This window comes from Cetorhinus maximus, chromosome 27, assembly GCF_964194155.1.
Source record: "Cetorhinus maximus chromosome 27, sCetMax3.hap1.1, whole genome shotgun sequence".
NCBI lineage: Eukaryota > Metazoa > Chordata > Chondrichthyes > Lamniformes > Cetorhinidae > Cetorhinus > Cetorhinus maximus.
In genome coordinates, this window is record NC_135905.1 from 30,864,993 (window position 1) to 30,885,136 (window position 20,144).

At 42.0% G+C, this 20,144-nt stretch overlaps 1 protein-coding gene across 6 annotated transcripts in view; it reads right to left on the minus strand.

Moving 5' to 3' along the window:
• camk2g2 (calcium/calmodulin-dependent protein kinase (CaM kinase) II gamma 2) overlaps positions 1 to 20,144 on the minus strand; it is a 358,108-nt gene that overhangs the window by 31,845 nt on the left and 306,119 nt on the right. For all 6 annotated transcript variants that reach the window (XM_078531014.1, XM_078531015.1, XM_078531018.1 and 3 more), the window contains 2 exons: positions 19,959 to 20,003; positions 6,815 to 6,863 (listed from right to left, as the gene is read on the minus strand). In XM_078531014.1, the coding sequence (XP_078387140.1) occupies positions 6,815 to 6,863; positions 19,959 to 20,003 (94 nt within the window). The remainder of the gene's footprint in view (positions 1 to 6,814; positions 6,864 to 19,958; positions 20,004 to 20,144) is intronic.

The window sequence follows — 20,144 nt, forward strand, 5'->3', positions numbered from 1 at the left end:
ATGAGTTTGCTTTGTTGATGCAAAGGGCATTGGTCGATTTTGATCTAACATACCATATGCAGTTCTGATCACTTAATCACTTGCAGGATATTGCTGCTCTTGAAAGAGCGCAGTCAAGCTATAAAACGATCCCTAGTATCAGCAATTTAAGTCATGGAGACGGTGAAAGAAATTGGGCCTTCTTTCATTGCAAAAGAGATTTTGAGGCAGCCACTTGGGCCAAATTGTGCTGTAAATTCTATGAATTTGATGTAATCTAAAATCCATCAAGACCACGTGTTGAGAAAGTGATACTTCCTATTCTATCTCTGTGAATGCCTTTTGTGACAAACCATTTATTTGTCACATCAAAGTTGAATTGCTGAACTTGCAAAGCCTTCTACTGTAATATCTCTACAGTATTGCATTAAATATGGACTCTCCAGTTTTTGGGTAACAACAAACTCGAAATGAGGGTTACGAGAGAGGGGGAGAGGAGTGATCCACTGCAGTGCAGTTGAGGGAATGTCTGTTATTTTATTTTTGCCTCTGTTGACAGCATCTCCCTCCGTAGAGCACATCGCATCACTGCTCAGGCCAGGATGACTCTCAGGCTCCTGTTATTGCTGTTCTGTAAAATAGTCACTAGAAAGTGCACAAGAGAAGCTGGCTGGGCAATCGCACTGCACAAACCTGCAAGTACATGCTCCTTAGCAACAGTGGCGATCTTGGGTAGCTATTAGCTTTGCAGGTGGGAAAGAGCACACATTTTGAGGCTTATTAAAATAAAAGCAACCAAACTAACCGGTTTGTTAATGTACTTTCTTATCTAAAACAAACTACACACCTTTGTAAGTTTTACCATTGACCACACACATTTACAAAGCTTTAAGTTTGCATTAGGGTTGCAAAGTCCAAGTGAAAAATCTTAAAGGTCAACTGACAAAAGCCTTCGATTTTGATCCTATTTCCCAATTTTGCATGCAAAACCTGCACCCAGGGAGTAGTTTCACTCGGCACCACACAACACACTGGAGGGCAGCAAACAGGGACGATTGCTGCTGACTTACTGGGTGCCACCTCAGGGGGATGATCAGTGTGAACTGACTCAGCCGAGCGCAAGGCAGTGGACTGACTCTTCGTAACACTGTTACTGCCAACATCGGGCGCAGGTGCTGGCATTCATTACACAGCAGCATTGTGGAGAATAAACAGCCATTACAAAAGGGACACAGAAGACACAGAAATAAAATGGTACAAAAAAAACCCACAATTCTTTTAAGGAACATGTAAAAATAGGTGTGGGGAGGAGGAAAATCAATAGATGGTTTTACATTTGTTCCATTTGAATTCATCAACTGAAGCAGTTATTTTCATATTATCATTATCTAATAAACCGAATAAATAACACACACACGCACAGGTACATGCACAAATGCACACACATGCATGCAAGCACACACAGACACACATACACATATACACACACAGGAAACATTACTTAGGCAAGAAGTGGCTAATTCATTAATTGATTGCTAACTACATGTACACTGAGGGGCACGACATTAGTCCCGGGTGAGCTCTCACTCAGCTGTACAAATACTTTGTGGGTAACAGTACTGTGCCAGCAACAATCAGTCCTAATTCAAGATGAGCTGGAGGTCAGGCCCTTGCCTTTCAGTCTCAGCAATGGCAACAGCTGATAACACCCTTTCACATTTACTGCACTGTGCATGATGCCTGGTTTATCTGTTTTAAATTTATAGAAATGTACAGAACAAGAAAATGATAGCATTCACAGGATTTAAAGTAACAAATATACACATATATACACACGCGCACATATCTATAGATCAAGATTTTTGATTGGCTGGTCCTACTCTGGTCTGTGCCTTGTCTTCTTTTGGCTTCTCTTGTTTTACAAGGGGTCACCGCAATGCTGGTTGATCACCCTTCTCCATCTCCCTCTGTCAGTCCCCCATTCCTCTTCCAATCCCACTGTGTTTAACACTCTCACCACCAGATCTTTCCATCTGGTCTTAGGCCTTCCTCTTCTCCTTCTTCCTGGCAATCCCAATTCCATCACTCGTCTCAACACATTTTCCCTTTCTCTCTCCACAACAGATGATCATACCATTTCAATCTCTGCTCAGCTACTTTCTTCCATGGTCCCACAGTCTTCACTGACTGCACCCCCTCAATGTGCAATTGTCCTTTCTCAATACTCCACACATCCATCTCAGCATCCACATCTCATTAGTGTCCAGTTGTTGTTCCTCTCTTCTTGATGCTGTCCACATTTCTGCACTGTATAACAAGGCCGGTCTCGCAACTGTCTTCTAGATTCTTCTTTTCAGTTTCCGTGATATTTTTCTATCACTTCTTCCAATTGCTCCAACCAGAACTAATTCATTGCTTAACTTCCATTTCCATACTTCCATCTTCTGCCCAGCCCTAGTTGCCCTTGAGGTGGTGGTGGTGAGCTGTCTACTTGAACCGCTGCAGTCCATGTGGTGTAGGTACACCCACAGTGCTATTGGAAAAGGAGTTCCAGGATTTTGACCCAGCCACAGCAAAGGAACGGTGATATAATTCCAAGTCAGGATGATGTGTGGCTTGGAGAGTCACTTGCAGGTGGTGGTGTTCCCATGCATCTGCTGCCCTTGTCCTTCTAGGTGGAAGAAGGTGCTGTCAAAGGAGCCTTCAAAGGTTGATAGGGATGGTCTTTGCCTTGTCATCAGTCACTAAAGTTCACCATTTCACCAAATGGACTGCCCTCATTCTAAGTTTCACATACTCTGATTTCTCAGTGCCTTTGTGCCAAGCTTATTACGACAGGAAATTCATGTGTTAACGGCCCTGGATATTTACTAAAGGGGCAAAGGTCCCGCCATCTGCAGTCTGCGGAATTGCTACAAACTGTTTGCTTGTCGATGTGTCACTTTTTGGCTGCTGTTACCCAATATAACGCAGAGTTTAAAAACAATTAATTCCACCTGCTGAATAGTCCATCTTCAGACAAATAACTAAGAACTCTGTATTAAATAACTAATTAATAACTATTTAATAACTGTATTAAATAACTATTTAATAACTGTATTAAATAACTAAGAACTCTGTATTAGACGGGTGCAAACTCAACTACTTCCAAGTCTATTTGCAAGCTGACAATGAATGAACTATATAAATTCCATGAAAAGGACAAACATTGCTGAATATTCCTCTGGATGTGAAAGGGAATATGAGACAGCCATTGGTACATCAGAAGGTAGATATCCAAGTGCAGGGTTCAAAAGCGGTGTGCTAGCACAGTGGTAATGTTACTGGACTAGTCACCCAGAGGCCTTGACTAATGCTCTGGAGAGATGAGTTCAAATCCCACCATGGCCGCTGGGGGAATTTAAATTAATTAATAAATCTGGAATAAAAATGCTGGTCTCATTAATAGTGAATATGACCAGATTGTTGTAAAAACCCATCTGGTTCACTCATGCTCTTCAGGGAGGAAACCTGCAGACTCCAGACCCACAGCAATGCGGTTATCTCTTAAATGCCCTCTGAAATGGCCTAGCAACCAGCTAAATGAAAAAACACTGTGGGTGTATCTACATACATCACATGGGCTGCAGCGGTGCCAAATTCAGTTCTCCAGCATCTTCATGGGCAATTAGAGATGGGCATCAAATGCTGGCCTTGCCAGCAATGATCACATTTCAAGAACGAACCAAAAAGAAGCCCAAGAATAAAGTTGTCTGCTGATCAGATGAAACCCAAGATTGGCTCATTATTTATAATTACATTTGTATTATTTCTTTCACATAGAGTTTAGCCAATCCTACAGCATAGGAAGAGGCCATTTTGCCCATCATTTCATTGCTGGCTTTTTGAAAAAGTTATCCAATTAGGCCCACTTCCCCAGAGTTCTGGTTTTTGAAAGCAATAGCTAGCAATATGTCATTCTGCAGGACGAATTCAAGGTCACCTAGGGCCTTGCAGGACATAGAGAGAGTAACAAAATAACTCATTGGCAATATCGAAAGCGATGCAGCATCATGCAGAGCATGCACAATTTGACATATAACCTCACATGATGCACGTCATGTAATGCAAGTTCTCACAAGGATGTAATGGAAAATCTCACAAGACATACAGGATGTGCCATGAATTCTCAAATGTAATATAAGACCTCATTGCAAAAATGGGATGTGATGCGACATCTCACAGGTCATAGGATGGGTAACAGGACGTCACATGCAGACCTGGCTGATACTGGGTCATCTTTGCTAACATTACATGTAAATTTACTCTCTTCCATTTCCCTTACTGCAAGATATTGCACCAAGAATTGCCTTTACCAGCAGCATTCAATGTTTATTAAAAAAGAAACCCTTACTAATACGTCATTTACACATGTACAACACGGTGAGGTGTAGAATAATACCTTAGTCTAATATCTTTCCTTGCATCATTTTTCAGAATGCTGGTTTTTTTGTCATAGTCCGTATAAGCTATTTCTAAATTACCCTAAGGTGAGTGCATAACACACTCATCATGCTTTATTACTCACTCCATTCGGAATAGTGACTAGGTCTCTCTGGACAAGTAACAGTTGTCAGATTTGGAGACTGCAGCAGCATTACAGGAACAGGCTAATTATGAAAAATTCATTTTCCTTCATCCACTTCCTCTTGATTTATTTCCCTAAATCTTCCAGGTCTTGTCCAAGGGGGTAGATCCTCTCCTCAGGATGGAGTCATTCTTGCTCTGTGATAAGGGTTCTGCTATTGAAGGATCTAAAGGGGAAGGTTCATGCTCCATTTAAAGGCTGTCTCACAGAATCAGGGAGGGCACTGATGCAAGAAACTCTCCCCTCTCACTTGTATTCCAATCTACTCTCAGTTCTACCTGAAATCCACCAACATGTCCTGCTTAATACAGGGTTCTACAGTGAATCACATATGCTGGGGACTAAATATATTGTGAGGTAGCCCTTTCACATACAGTGCTGATGTGTTACTTTCTTGTGTATGTCCTAACTGAGAGAATGGTGAGCATTAGCAGTGAATGGCGGATTCTTAGTCTGATATGTTTTTCCAACATTGTTCATCATTGTAGCCAAGTTTGAAAGATGAGATTGTTTTGTTCATCAAAAGATTAACTTTGTTCATTTTCTTTATTTAATCAACAGCATTTTTATTTTGAAATAAAAAGAATTGGTGCCTTTCATTCTGAAGACTTCTAGGTTTGACACAGGCATTCAAAGCGTCCATACATTTCTCAATATTCAGCGTGGTCTTTGTGACGTATATTGTCAATGGTACATGGGTGGGGGAGCATTGTTGAGTTTGTCTGGTCACCTCCACATCAAGGAGCTATCAGAAGCAGAACTGCAAATGGGTTCCCAATGTGACTGTTGTTCCGTGAACACCCTCAGAACATTTGTGGCTTCTGGTCTTGGTGGGAAAGCAGGGAGTTGACCTGTCTTCCGTCATGTAGTCAGTCGTATGTGTATTAAGGAACGTGAGAGACATTGGAGTGTGACGGGTGGGAATTTGGTACTTAAATCACTTACAGGGAAGTTAACAGGTTAGGCTTCCTATATTTTAACTTCGCTTGATGTGCTACCTTCAAGATCATCAAAAGTATATCAATAAATAGCACCTCTACATTATTGTTTTACTGTAAATACCCAGCAAGCTTTTAGTATCCGATTGCAGCTGACCTAACACAATGGATGATCTACATATATAAACAAGCAGCAAAGCAGTTTTGGAGGCACTTTGAAATTTTTCAGCCAAATTGTGGGGACTAAAGACCCTGATCAGTGACTTCAAAAGGCAGAGAGGTGTCTTCAATCCTTTAGGAACTGCATTTTAGAGCTGTTCACTATTGAATTTGCTTTGCCATTCTACAAGTCCATTGTTTGTCATTTTCTAGGCTACAGATAGGTAGCATTCTTAACCTGGAATGTATTTACCAATTGCATTTTTCATCCAAGGTCATGAAGCTTCTATGCTACCCAATGCTGCTAAACAAGACTTAAAGATCTGATTGTAACAGGGTTACTTTATCTCCATATACAACACTTTTCTGACTTACCAACTCCAAAACAAAGTGGGGTACAACCTGTTCCCACAGAACCTTACACAGCCAATCTGGTCTTCTGTAGGTGTTGTGATGGACCTTTCAACATTTGTACAGAGAACCTCAAATTCAGCTTTGCTATGCACAGATGTTGTCATTTGAGACATTGGCTGTTGCTTTTGGAATGACAAAGTTGCTGCCTACATGCCGTTTGAAGTCCAAATGTTGTTTTCTGTTGGTGCTTACTCCCAAGATTGCAAGCAGTATTAAATCAAGCATATAACAATTAGTAACAGAATTAAGGGGCAAGATAGCAAGCAAGATGGGGATGGAGAATAGCTACAGATGAATAGGTCAGTGTTGTGTGTGCACGTGTACGTCACAAAATCATTACCAATGCTTTGATATTTAACTAAAATCGCCAGGGTTATTTGGGAGATCTGAGCCTCAGTGCTTGAGACGGAATGGAAGGGACAATCAATCCACCCTCATACATGGTCCAATACACACATACTAATTTAAAACTGTCACCCATCTTCATCCTTCTGACTGATTCAAGTAAGCAAGTTAAAAGCACATATATATTTTTTAAAACTGCATTATTATTCAATCACAAATAGTGGGTGACTTCACTAAACTGGAACAGAAAAAAGATGATTGGCTCCAGTTTGTCTGCAGGTCTGGACTGTTACATAGATCCTTCTCACACAGTTGCTATTAAAGTACTGGGTCAGCATAAATAAACACCTACCCTTCCCCTCCTCGTCTTCAGTGGTCGTATTGCAGCTCTCAGTCGATCCCTAGAGAAAACAAACATTTTTTAAAAGAAAACCAGAGCAGGCTCAACACTGAGACTAAAGCATAAACGATAAGTAGTATATGGACCACAAAAGAAGAAAACATGAGATTTGTGTATTTTCCCCCAATGCTTATCTCTCTCTCTCACACACACATTCTTCTTTGGAATGAGAACCATAACAGTGTGTTTTATTTTGATGTTTATAGTATTAGCTTAAGCAAGTTAATTGATTAAATCACAAACAAGCTATATTGTAAGAACAGGTAATTATCTTTAACTGGATCAGAATTCAAGGAGTTTTCACAACCTGGAAGATGGATTTGGGGAGTGTTCTGCAATTCCATGAGCAACACAAATAATTTTCCCTCAGTTTTTTTACTGATCAACTTACAGCAAGACTCACAGCAAACAAGTCTATTTTATAGCAAAACAAATTAAGTCTACGTACAGAGTCTAAAGAGTCACTACAGCTACAGCAAACAGAACTCATGAACAAAACTACAGCAAAGTCTCCTGATAAGAGCAGGGTGATTTCTCCAGTAAACTGCAGTGAGCGCAAGATAGTTATATAATACAAACTGTGTGTGTAAAATCAATCCCAGTCACTTGCAGTAATGCGATCTCCAGGCAGGGATGATGGGGAGAACACCCAATCATCTGGAAATAGCAGTATCACTATAGGGAGTCATTACTGACGCTGCAGGCATTAGCTATGCAAATCTGCAGCTTCTGAAACTCCATCAATTGGCCAATGTGCACAGGGGCAGGTGCAACTGTGCACCATGGGACAGTGATGTCCAAATAAGGAGTGTGTGGCATATTAGAAAATTTAATATGATGGGTACATTTGGGTGTCCTTTGCACGTGACTTCTTTCTTCTTAAACCCTTACTTCAGGTCACCCGGAGGCGAACCATGCAGGGAGGCTTTTTGAAACATGCAACATGCACATGCTGGGATCATTCATAATTCAGTTGTTTTTTTAAGGATTTGTGCAAAAGCATCCAGGCTGTTCCAGCTTTGAGTGGGTTTTGAAAATTTCGAAGTACGGCAGAGACGGAGACTTTCCGGTTTTAGTGGAACTTTGAAGAGAGTTGCAAATTCAATATTTAATTGCTTCGCCCTCCCCTTTCAGTTTTCCCCCTTGAGGCTTTGGCTCCTTGCGAGAAGTAGGGCTCCCTGAATAACACAATAGCCGTTATCCATATCCCCCACTCTAAGTGAAACTTGGCTTTTCAACCATGGGGGCTGAACCCATTCGCACCACCGCCCAAGGCAGGTGCTAACGGAGAGTTAGCAAATCAGGAGCTGGAAGGATGGTTGATATTTTGTTTTTCTTTCTGGCCCTGAGGTAACTCTCAGAGAGATTTAGCTAGTTACCCCACTCCCCAGGACAGGAATAATCTTAATTGGAGCTAGCTGTGGGTGGAAATAAAGCTGTTGCCTGCTCCACCACTGCAGCCATTCTAGTGACAGTGCTGTGGCACAAAGCCAGCCTTGGTAACACAAGTCATAAGCTGCACTCTATCCAACTCACTGCATCACTGTGCTTCCAGTAAGCAGTAGCTCTCATCCAACTACGTGTGGAGAGGTTTGTTTACTGCTCTTGAGATTTGCCGGAGGGAGCTGCAGTCCTTTTATTGTTGGAGTTGTCAGCAGTAAACACTTCTAACTCACCTGAACCTCTTGTCTTTTGCAAAATGGGCTGTTACTTAAAGGCTTATAGCAAATTGCTGTTGGTTATAAGAATGCTACTCGGGGAAAAATCACAGCCATTAAATTTTTTGCAGAAATTCTCTGATTATCTTTAAAACATGAAAAGTATCATTCCCTGAAGTAATGGTCACAGCTTAAAACAAAACCAGTGTTTTAGTTTCTCCGGCTATTTTCAAGGTATATTTGAAATATTATTGTAATAATGATGTGTTCCCCAGTGTCTGCAACACTGACTCACATCCATAAGTTTCTTAGATTGGAGAAGAGAACTGTTTACAGACTGTATTGTAAAAATATTTGTTATAATGGAGTCCTTGTGAAGATGGATGAAAATCTTTGGGTAATTTTTCTATCCTTAGTTATGAGGGGCAGGAATGCACGGCTGGACAATACCCTGAGGAGCTGTTGGACATGTTCACACACTTATCAACTTAAGGAAGACAGGCTACCAGCATCTTATTGTCCTTCAGTAGCTATGCTTTTGCATTATGATCCTTTCTGGCCAACTTCGACACCAGCTCTTTTGCCTTTAGCCAGCGTGGGTAGAACATTGATCAGTTTTTTTTTCCCCACTAAGAGAGAAGGTAATCAGAAAGGAACAGTGAAATAAAACATGCAGGCGACAAGCAGACACATGCACATGCCGACCACAACTGTTCTGCGTCACTTTTAGGTCACGGGCTCAAAGAGATGCACAGAACATGAAGCTTTATCAAAACATAGTTCTTTGGTTTCTAGGCCCTCATGGACAACAAGCCTAGGAAGGCAATAACTTGGAAAGAATGGGATTTGCATTTATATTGTGTCTTCCACATCTTCAGGATGTCTCAAAACATTCTGCAGCCAATGAAGTACTTTTGAAGTGTAGTCACTGTTGTCATAAAAAAAATTCGGCAGCCAATTTGCACACAGCAAGCTCCCACAAACAGCATTATGATAATAACCAGATAAAAAGTGTATTACTGATTGTTGGTTGTTGGATAAATATTGACTAGGACACAGGGATTACTCCCCTGATCTTCTTCAAAATAGTGCCATGGGATCATTTGTGTCTAATTCAGAGGGCAGGCTCGGTCTCAGAACTAATGGACCATGTCATCAAGGCTGCTGTTAAAGAACCCTAATAGCCCCTAAACAGATGGAAAATTTTCCCAGTCCTTATAACAGTTAGACCTCCAGTAATGAGAGACTTTGAGATTCAGGAGGAGTGTATTAATAAAGCAGGTCTTATAGGGAAAACATCTGCAAGGAACAGAGTTCTAAACTAATGCAAACGTACTCAGTACAATAGGCATTATATTAAATTCAGAAACTTTACTACCTGAGAGATCGATTGTGGGTTGTAAAAGTGTCTCAAAGCATATAAAAACACAGAATTCTATAATATCTATGTTTGCTGAATTTCAAGACACATTATCTCTAGGTGCAACTTCCTAATTCAATTCAAAGGCTTTTTTTGGCAAATTAGCACTTTCACATAAGAAACCATGCAAAACAGCAGTGTGCTCAAGTCCCTATGACTAATGCGTTGGAATGCAAGCTGTTACACTCAGTTATACACCTGGGTGAATAATGCTGGTTCTGGTGGAGACACAGCTGATACATCTTAAAGAATGTGCTTTTACCATGGCTTAGGCAACCATTTAAAGTTTAATACGAATGACTGCTCTTTTTGAGCATGGTAGATCACAGAAAGGGGGCTTTATCATTGGGAGAATGGCAACAAACCTACCATGTTCACTGACCTACACTGGCTCCCGGTTAAGCAACTATTTGACTTTAAAATTCTCATCCCTGTTTTCAAATCCCTCTACGGCCTTGCCTCTCCCTATCTCTGTAGTCTCCTCCAACCCCACAACCCTCCAAGATCTGCACTCATCGAATTCTGATCCTTGTACAATCCCAATTTGCATTGCACCACTTTAGTTGCCTAGGCCCCAAGCTCTGGAATTCCCTCCCTATTCCTCTTTGCCTCTCTACCCCACTTTCCTCCTTTAAGGAACTTTTTAAAATCTCCCTTTGACCAAGCTTTTGGCCATCTGACCAAATATCTCCTTCAGTGGCTCAGTGTCATACTATGTTTGATAATGCTCCTGTGAAGTGCTTTAGGACATATGAATATACGAACTAGGAGTGGGTGGTCACTCGGACCCTTGAGCCTGCTCTGTCATTCAATAAGATCATGGCTGATCTGATTGTAACCTCAACTCCACGTTCCCGCCTACCCCCAGTAACCTTTCACCCCCTTGTTAATCACGAATCTGTCTAGCTCTGCTGGAAAAATATTCAAAGGCTCTGCTTCCACTGCCTTTTGAGGAAGACAGTTCCAAAGACTCATGACCCTCAGAGAAAAAAATTCTTCTCATCGGTGTCTTAAATGGGTAACCTCTTATTTTTTAAATAGTTTATCTTAAAGGTGCTATATAAATGTAGGTTGTTGCCGTTTCATCGACTGCTGCAGCACATTGTCCCAGGAAGTTGGTGCTGGTGCTTTTTCCCAAATAAAATGGGGATCTAACTTCATCTCGATATTCTACTCGCTCACTGCACTCATCAGGATTAACAGTGTTTTTACCATTCATTCTCACAATGCTTTGTAGACTTTTTGGCCTGGCTATTCATTCATTTTCAGGCACTCAAATGCAGCAGCCATCAAAGCTAATATTTTCATTGTAATTTTTATTTAAGGATTTTCAGATTTCTGTAAATTATATTAATTTAATTTACCTCCCTTTCACAAAGGGTGAATACTAAATGTAGTCTTCTGGTGGAGTTATGGAATAACCGAATGGTTACAGCTTACAAGGAGGCCATTTGGCCCGTTGAACCCATGCTGACTCCGTGCAAGAGCAATTTTACTAGTCCTGCACCCTTCCTCTTTCCCCATAGCCCTTCATGTCCTTTTACAACTCCCTTTTGAAAACCATGATTGAATCTGCCTCCACCCTCTCAGCCAGAGCAATCCAGATCGCAGCTATTCGCTGGATAAAAATGTTTTTCCTCATGTCACCTTTGGTTCTTTTATCACTCACTCCCCACCTGGATCCTTTGGTACTCAATCCTTGCACCAACGAAAACAGTTTCTCTCTCTACCTAGACCCTAACGAAGTTCGGCTAGAAGATAAGGATAATTAGGCTCGGAGCATACTGAGGTAATTCACTCTGCATTTTAAAATATATTTGACTGAACATGATCCAAATCTTACATCGGCCCCACATTTATTGGCAACTTTTACCATTGTAAACTTGTGTGTGTTGGAAATTGCCCATATAAACCTGTCACGCTGTAATTACAGCCTCCTGCCAGTGATGGCACTGCAGTATTCCCATGGGGGAGCATGGAAGATGGAGCTCCTTAAGAATTAGCATTTTAACAAAATGTAACAGGTCTGAATGGATTTCAAAGAACACATTGCACCACATTATTTTTTAAGAGATATAAAAAAGGGATACTCTAAGTCATCTGGCAATACAGGACTTGCGTATTGCTGAAAAAAGAGACATGCTATCAAAACTTTTCCACTTGCACTCATCAAGACATACGCAAGATAAACCAATAGTAAAGGGAACAACAATTTATGCTGCATACTCTTATCATGAAGTATAAATCGTTGTCCCCTTTAATGTTGGTTTATGTTGTGTAGCTATGAGTGCAAGATGAAAAGCTTTGATAGTATGTCTTTTTTTTCAGCAACACTGTACACTCCACTCCAGGACCCGAGAATGGAATTGCAGGTGCAGCACTGGGGGACTGTTGCACTGCTGAAAGTATCATCCTTTAGCCGAGGTGTTAAACCAGAGCCTTGTCTTCCTGCATTCTAGTGGTTCAGCATTACATTGAAGCTTCCTTTACATTGATAGAGATGACAAGGGATAATCCCTGTGCCCTTTACTATCATTGGTTCCTTAAAAACCACCAAAATACAGTAAGTCCTCAGTTAAAGTTGTGGTTGCCTTCCTGAAAATCACAACTTTAAGTGAAATGGCTTTGTATGAATCATGGGTCCCCAAAGGAATCAATGTTAAAGACAGAGTTAGGTTCCTTCAGACATTTCCTGCCCAGAAAACACGATGCACAAGTTGAAATACTGTACCATATACGTGCAGCGCTGTGCACTCCTAACTGAAAAAAACTTGCAAAATAAAATGGATCACTAAATATAAAATACAATATCCAATAAAAAAAATACACTCAGCATAGAGGTACCTGTACTGTACAGGACTTCTAGGTTGACCAGCCTCTATCTGGTGTCAGAAGCTGGTCAGTGCAGTCAGCAACTGAAGTCCCAGAACTATCTGCATTGACCCAGGACTTCAGTGGGAGTAAAGCAAGGGCAGAGCCAGGAATGAAGCCAGCAGCCAGGAGAAGAGGAGCAGACCCTGGGTCCTAAGGCAAGAACAGAGGTGAGGCCAGTGGAGTTGAGGCTGGAGAGGAGGGGCAGGAGGTGAGGCCCGGGACCAAGGGCAGAAGCAGGGGGAAGAGACACTGAGAGCGAGAGCGGAGGTGCTGGGGGAAAGGTTTTGTGAGCAGACAGGCCACAGAAGAGGAAGCCTGTGGCGAATGATGTTAAAGTGAAACTAGCAATGTTAAATAGATATACTGACAATGCTTTATTAACAGCATTAAAGCAAAACAATGTTAAGTGAGGAGGCATTAAGCGAGGACTTACTGTAACCGGTCATTTATCTTAATGCAGCATGTGGGATCTTGCTGTGTGCAGGACAACTGCCAGGTTTAACCCTGTAACCGTGACTGCGCGTCAAAGCAATTCATTGCGTGATCAAGCATTGACACCTTAGTATGATAGAGAACTTAGAGAAAAAAACTAATTGTTTCATTGGTTTGGTTTGTGGGGGTTGTCTCTCAGTGAGGCCAACACTAGTGACAATATTCCAAAGTAATTCAGAGAGATATTTTTGGACAGTGAAGTAAATGCAAATCTTTCTTTCTTCATACTATGTCAAGTTTAAGACAAGAGTATTAACATTTAATCAGTCATTTCACAATACACTGCAGCTGCTTTGATGCTGGTTTAGTGGGGTGATCGAGGAGCTAAGTACGAACTTGTGGGTCTAACAGAGCTGGTTAAACTTGCCGGACTTACTGTGGCTGGTTGTCAATCTGGTGAGGTTACTCTGGGGAGTCTGTTATCAGCTTCCTCAGCATGAGGAACTCTCAGCACTAGCATCCAGCCCAATAGCGGATCTCAAGATCAATACTGCTGTACAAGTTTGAAAGAGTTGGCACAACGCCAACAATTTTGAACTGCGGCTGATCGTTTCACCAAACCTGACTATGAAAATTTATGACTTTTCATGGTTTTCCCAGATTACAACAGTGACTACACTTCAAAAGTATTCCATTGGCTATAAAAGTGCTTTGGGATGAAAAGGTGCTATATAAAGGCAAGTCTTTCTTTTTCTTGCATAAAAATTTTTTGTCTGATCGCAAAGAAAGCTATGGGCTAGCCCTTTAAGATGACTTGCAGAGTCACAAACAAAATGCCACAGCTATTGTACATACCTCACCATATTAGCAGACAAGACGGACTCTCAAATCAGCTCAAGGAATCACTCCGCATTAACCACCTTCTCCAGCTTCATTTTCAAAAACACCAGCCTTCAGCTTTGTCATCAGTGGTAAATTCTGTCAGTGCTTCCCCAAGTCTGGCCTTCCCCTCCTGGATCTTAACGCTGCATCAACTACTTCCTTTTGGAACCTGCCTTCAGCCTCCTATTCTAAACTGTTCTTTCTCCTGCCTGTGTCAACTGTTACTTCATCTTCAACGTAAAGAGCTTTGAAGCTACTGCTATATTGGTCCTCAGCATCTGGTGTTCATACTGTTAAACCCAGCTTCTGTCACACAAGATCTAGAATTCTGTATAGATGTACAGAAAGCAGATTTAATAATGTAAACACTGTGTCAACTCCTGAAGTAGAAATCCTCTTGGGATGTTCTCCCAAGAGTTTGACAATAGAATTACATGGTTGTTACACTTGCAGGAGATAAAAGCAGGCCGGTTTCATTAATCTATTCGTGGCAGTTCCATAAACTCCCTTAAAATCCAGGTGCTTTAGCAAAGAGGGAAGTGCAATGTTCAACATTGTGACTACCGACAGGATGCACTGCATCAATTCAGCAGGCTCACTCCAACAGCACCAGTCACATCACCAGGACAGACAAGAGCAGCATGGTGACCGTGGAGCCTGAGGCCTTAACTAGTGGGGGAAGAGAGAGTTATTTTAATCTTTTTTTCCTGTCATAACTGCAAACATAACATGAGTCAAGCTGTAGAGTTCCATGCCCTGGCATTCTGAATAAATAATGCAATAAGGATGTGAAATAAATAAATGGACTCCATTATCTGTATGAAATTAAATGCCAACAATATTGTATCTACATTTCTGAAAAATGTGTTGTGTTTCGAATCACAAATGAGTGAGAATCCCATCATCTTCAACTCCCACCACCACCCCACTCCACCACCATCCCCCTCCCCCTCCACCACCACCACCTCCCCCTCCCCCTCTTCAAGCCACACACCATCCTGACTTGGACAAATATCATTGTTCCTCCATTTTCACTGAGACAATGAAACTGCAACTTATTTCTACTTGACAGCATAATGAGAGCACCGTTACCATAGGATTGGAGAGGTTGGAGACAGCCCTTCACCATCTTCTTTAGGAACTTGGTTCGTCAGTGAACCAGGTTCTGCCAGTGTCCCCTTCTCATGAACACATTTTTTAAAAAAAATCCCATTTGTGAAATGAAGCAGAACATATTTTTCAAAAATGTAGATACAATATTGTTGGCATTTCGTTTCATACAGATAATGGAGTCCATTTATTTATTTCACATCCTTATTGCATTAATTATTCAGAATGCCAGGGTGTGGAACTCTACAGCTAGACTGTTCCTTTATGTTTGCAGTTATGACAGAAAAATAGATTAAAATAACTCACTCCCCCACGAGTTAAAGCTTCAAGCTCCATGGTTACCAGGACCTGTGAATATTTAACTACAGTGAAATCGTGATGAGTCAAACTTGGATGATATGAAATTCCGGTTATGTTGAAGTCGTCAATCATTCCAGCCAACAGAATAGCAAATCCTATAGAACGATGCCCGTGATAAAATGAAATTCCGCAATGGTAACTCCAGATTAGCCAAACTTGCCTAAGCTCGCCAAATGACCATGCCGATCAGCCCCCAGAGCAGAATTAGGCCACACAGGAGTGCCAAAATCATGTAGTTCTGGACAAGCCATCATGTGATGTCCCTGTGAAAGGATGACAAAAGCCTACGAGTACGGCTAAACCTGAGAGAAAGTTAAAAGTGTTGATCGGAGAGAAAGGCAAAGTTGATAACAGCAAGTGGGAAACCGCGGCGCAAAGTGGAAAGTGGACATCGCAGAGGAGTGGGAGATTCCACCATTTAGTTTGTCCACCATTATGAGATACAAGGCGCACATCTCGGAACAGTTCTACAAGCAGGAATTCTCTCCAGCAAGGAAGAGGATGGGAATGGCTGCCTATCCTGTGCTTGAAGAAACTCTGCTAACATGGTTCAAGGCAGTTTGAGCAGAGACCATTCCCATCTCGGGTCCAATCCTGCAGGAAGGGGGAGTCACCCTGGCAAAGGAGCTGAGCTACATGGAGTTTACCCGCAACAACAGGTAGCTGGACCAAGGCACGGATTCATCTTCCGCGCAGCAAGTGGTGAGGGTGTGGTGGTTAAGGCAGAAATGGCAGATGATTGGCTCCAAAACTGTCTCTCATACGCCTTGAACGAGTGTGGACCACAAGACATTTCTTACTCAAATGAAACCAGGCTGTTTTACCATCTTTTGCCAGATCACGCTTTGAAGTTTAAAGGTGAAACATGTAACAGTGGAAAGTGGAGCGCAGAACATGTCACTACTATGGTCTACGCCAATATGGATGGCACTGAAAAGGAAGCCATGTTGCTTCATAAATGTCAAGACACTACCCACACAGTATGAGGTTAACAAAACCGCCTGGATGACCACCAGCGCTTTTGAGGCACAGATCAGGAAAGTGAACAAAACATATCAACCAAAGAAAAGGAAGATTGTCATGATTACAGACAATTTCCACGCACCCCGACATTACTGGCCTCTAGCGTCAAGCTGAGGTTCTTGCCCCACAACATCATGGCCAAGCTCCAGCCAATGGATTAGGAGGCAGTTAGGAACCTGAAAGCCCAATACTGATGACAGCTGATCTCTCAGGTTATCGAGGCCATGAGACAAGAGTACAGTCCAACTGTAGTGGAGGCCATGTTCACGATGAAGAGGGCGTGGGAGATGGTGATGGAAGCTACAGCTGCAAACTGCTTCCACCACGCTGGGTTCAAACAGGTTCTGAGTGCACAACACATCGAGAGCGAGGAGGAGCAAGGTGAAACTAACTGACCCGGTGACGAGGCACTTTTCACTCGCCTACAGGAGGCTGGCATGGAAATTCCAGCAAAGGCGACCATGGAAACTTACGCGGAAGTGGAGGATGTTGTACGCTGCATGATGGAACTGACAGATGATGCCATTGTAGGTGCAACACGTTCTTCAACTGGGCAGCCTGAGGAGGCCGATGACCCTGATGAGTCCGATGAGCGCCCACCCATTTGCCCGCCTGTTTCCCTAGCCGATGCTGCAAAGGCCGTGGAGACACTCCAGGATTTTGCACTGCACACGTAGGCACATTGGACTGTGATTGTGCACGTCCGAAGGCAGCACACTAAGCAGAAAAAGATTACAGAGCTTTTCCAGAGCTAACTCCTAACATTTTTTCAATGCAAAGCTTCGGCCTTTTACAAGGTCAGACCATTATAAGGTGTGCACAAATATATTTTTAAAATTCCCACATTTACTGCTTTACTGTGTTTCCATTTGGCCTTTGAATCTGTTGTTTTTGACATGGACTGCATTTGTAGGCATATTGGGGAATGGGGCCTCCTCAACTATCACGAATCTCTGCTTAACACAAATATGGGGACAGATTCCCTGGGATTTGATTCAATCGGGATTTTACTGTATTTATCCACTTTGCAAGATTGTGGACTCTTCTAATAAACTCTACCAACTTCAATTCCAGTGACTTGCCACTTGTCCTGGCACTGAGCGTTATATCTGTAATGCTGAGCTTTCACTCCGAGGCACTATTTAACCTGTGTTTGTCACTAATTTTAAGATTGTCATTTGGAGGGTGGTCAAGCTGGTGACTAAACAACTTCAGATAAAACAGCCTCATGAAAATAAATAGTATCTATCAAACTGATCTTTGTACTTGCAGTGTTCATTAGTAATCCTACAAAAGAGAGTACAACTTAAGCATTGCATTTATTCATACAGCACAGGAGGCCATTCTGCCCATCATGCCAATGCCAGCTCTTTGATATATCCAGTTATTTATCTAATTAATCCCACTTCCCTGCTCTTTTCCCATAACCTTACAATCTTTTCCCCTTCAAGTATTCATTCAAATCCTTTTGAAAGTTAAAATTGAATCTGTTTTCACTATACTTTCAGCAGGATGCAATCCCAGATATAACTCTTTGGATTAAAAAAAACTCTCCTCATCTCCCTTCTTATGGCTTTGCCAATTAGCTGAAAGCTCTCCCCTCTGGTAACTGATAAGACTTAATAATTTTGAACACCTCTATTATATCTTCCCTTAAATAATTCACAATTAATTAATTTATTAATTAAGATTGTTCACTTGACTGACTACTGGGATGAAGAGGTTATCTTATAAGGAAAGGGTTGGACAGGTTGGGCCTGTATTCATTGGCATTTAGAAGAATGAGAGGTGATCTTATTGAAATATATAAGATCCTGAGGGTACTCGATAGGGCGGATACTGAGGGGATGTTTCTTCTTATGGGAGAGACCAGGACTAGGGGGCACAATTCAAAAATAAGGAGTCGTCCATTTAGGGGATGGAGATGAGGAGAACTTTGTTTTCTCAGGAGGGTTGTTAGTCTGTGGAATTCTCTTCCACAGAGAGCAGTGGAGGCTGTGTCATTGAATATTTTTAAGGCAGAGTTAGATTGGTTCTTGATTGACAAGTGAGTCAAAGTGTATAGGGGGTAGGCAGGGAAGTGGAGCTGAGGCCTCAGTAAGATCAACTATGATCTTATCAAATGGTGAAGCAGGCTTGAGGGGCCGAATGGCCCACTCCTGCTCCTAATTCATAAATTCATAACCTTTTCTGCTCCAACAAGAACAATTCCGGCTTCTCTAGTATGTCCACATAACTGTAGCTGTTAATCCTTGTTCCATCTGGGAAATCTCCTCTGCTCCCTTTCTAAGGTCTTGACATCCTTCCTGTAATATGATGCCCAGAATTGGACACAATACTTCAAGCCGGGGAATAACCTTTGTTTTATAAAGGTTTAGCATAACTAAGTTGCTTTTGTACTTTCTGCCCCTATTTATAAAGCAAAGGGTCCCTTACTTGCATTATATGAATACTTGCTAAGAGGTTAGCGCTTTTTAAAAGTTTGACTACAAACCTTCCTTCTGGCTCCACAGCATTTCCAAAGGTTGAAATGATTCAATCGACCCCGCCCCTCCTGGGACTTACCTTTGGGATGCAAATGAGGAATGAAACGGCGATATATTTCCAAGTGAGGATGGTGTGTGGCTTGGAGGGGAACTTCCAGATGGTGGTGTTCCCACGTATCTGCTGCCCTTGTCCTTCTAGACGGTAGCAGTTGAGGGTTTGGAAGCTGCTGCCTAAGGAGCCTTGGTGAGTCGCTGCAGTGCATCTTGTAGATGGTACACACTGCTGCTACTGTGTGTCGGTAGTGGAGGGAGTGAATATTGAATGTGGCGGATGGGATGCCAGTCAAGCGGACTGCTTTGTCCTAGATGGTGTCGAGCTTCTTGAGTGTTGTTGGAACTGCACCCATCCAGGCAAGTGGGGAGTATTCCATCACACTCCTGGCTTGTGCCTTGTAGGTGGTGGACAGGCTTTGGGGAGTCAGGAGGTGAGTTACTCGCCACAGAATTCCCAGCCTCTGACCTGCTCTTGTAGCCACAGTATTTATATGGCTGGTCCAGTTAAGCTCCTGATCAATGGTAACACTTAGGATGGTGACAGTGGGGGGGATTCAGCAACGGTAATGCCAAGTGCAAGTGAAGGTTTGTGGAGGTAAATCTTTAAGCCTGTATATTTTATACATGGTGAAGGTGGCATTACTGAAATGTGCTCCTTAAAGTTAAGTCCCCTGACACCCACCACAGGTGTATTTTCAACTTCAACAGGAAAAGATAAGGCTCAGTAAACACAAATAAATCACAGGAATTTCAAACATGTGAACAGTTTTCATGAATAACAGGATTCAAACTGGTACCTTAATGCCATCTGTGGGATTATGGACTACTGTTGTCTGTGGTTCCTGAGTAGATAAACAGGAGAGAAAAGGGATTTAATGGACAAATCCGGCAATCCAACATTCAGTGACATCTGTCTTAGTTTTTTAATAACAGGAACAAAACTACAACAGCTAACATTGTAAAAACACGTTAAGCTTTAATAT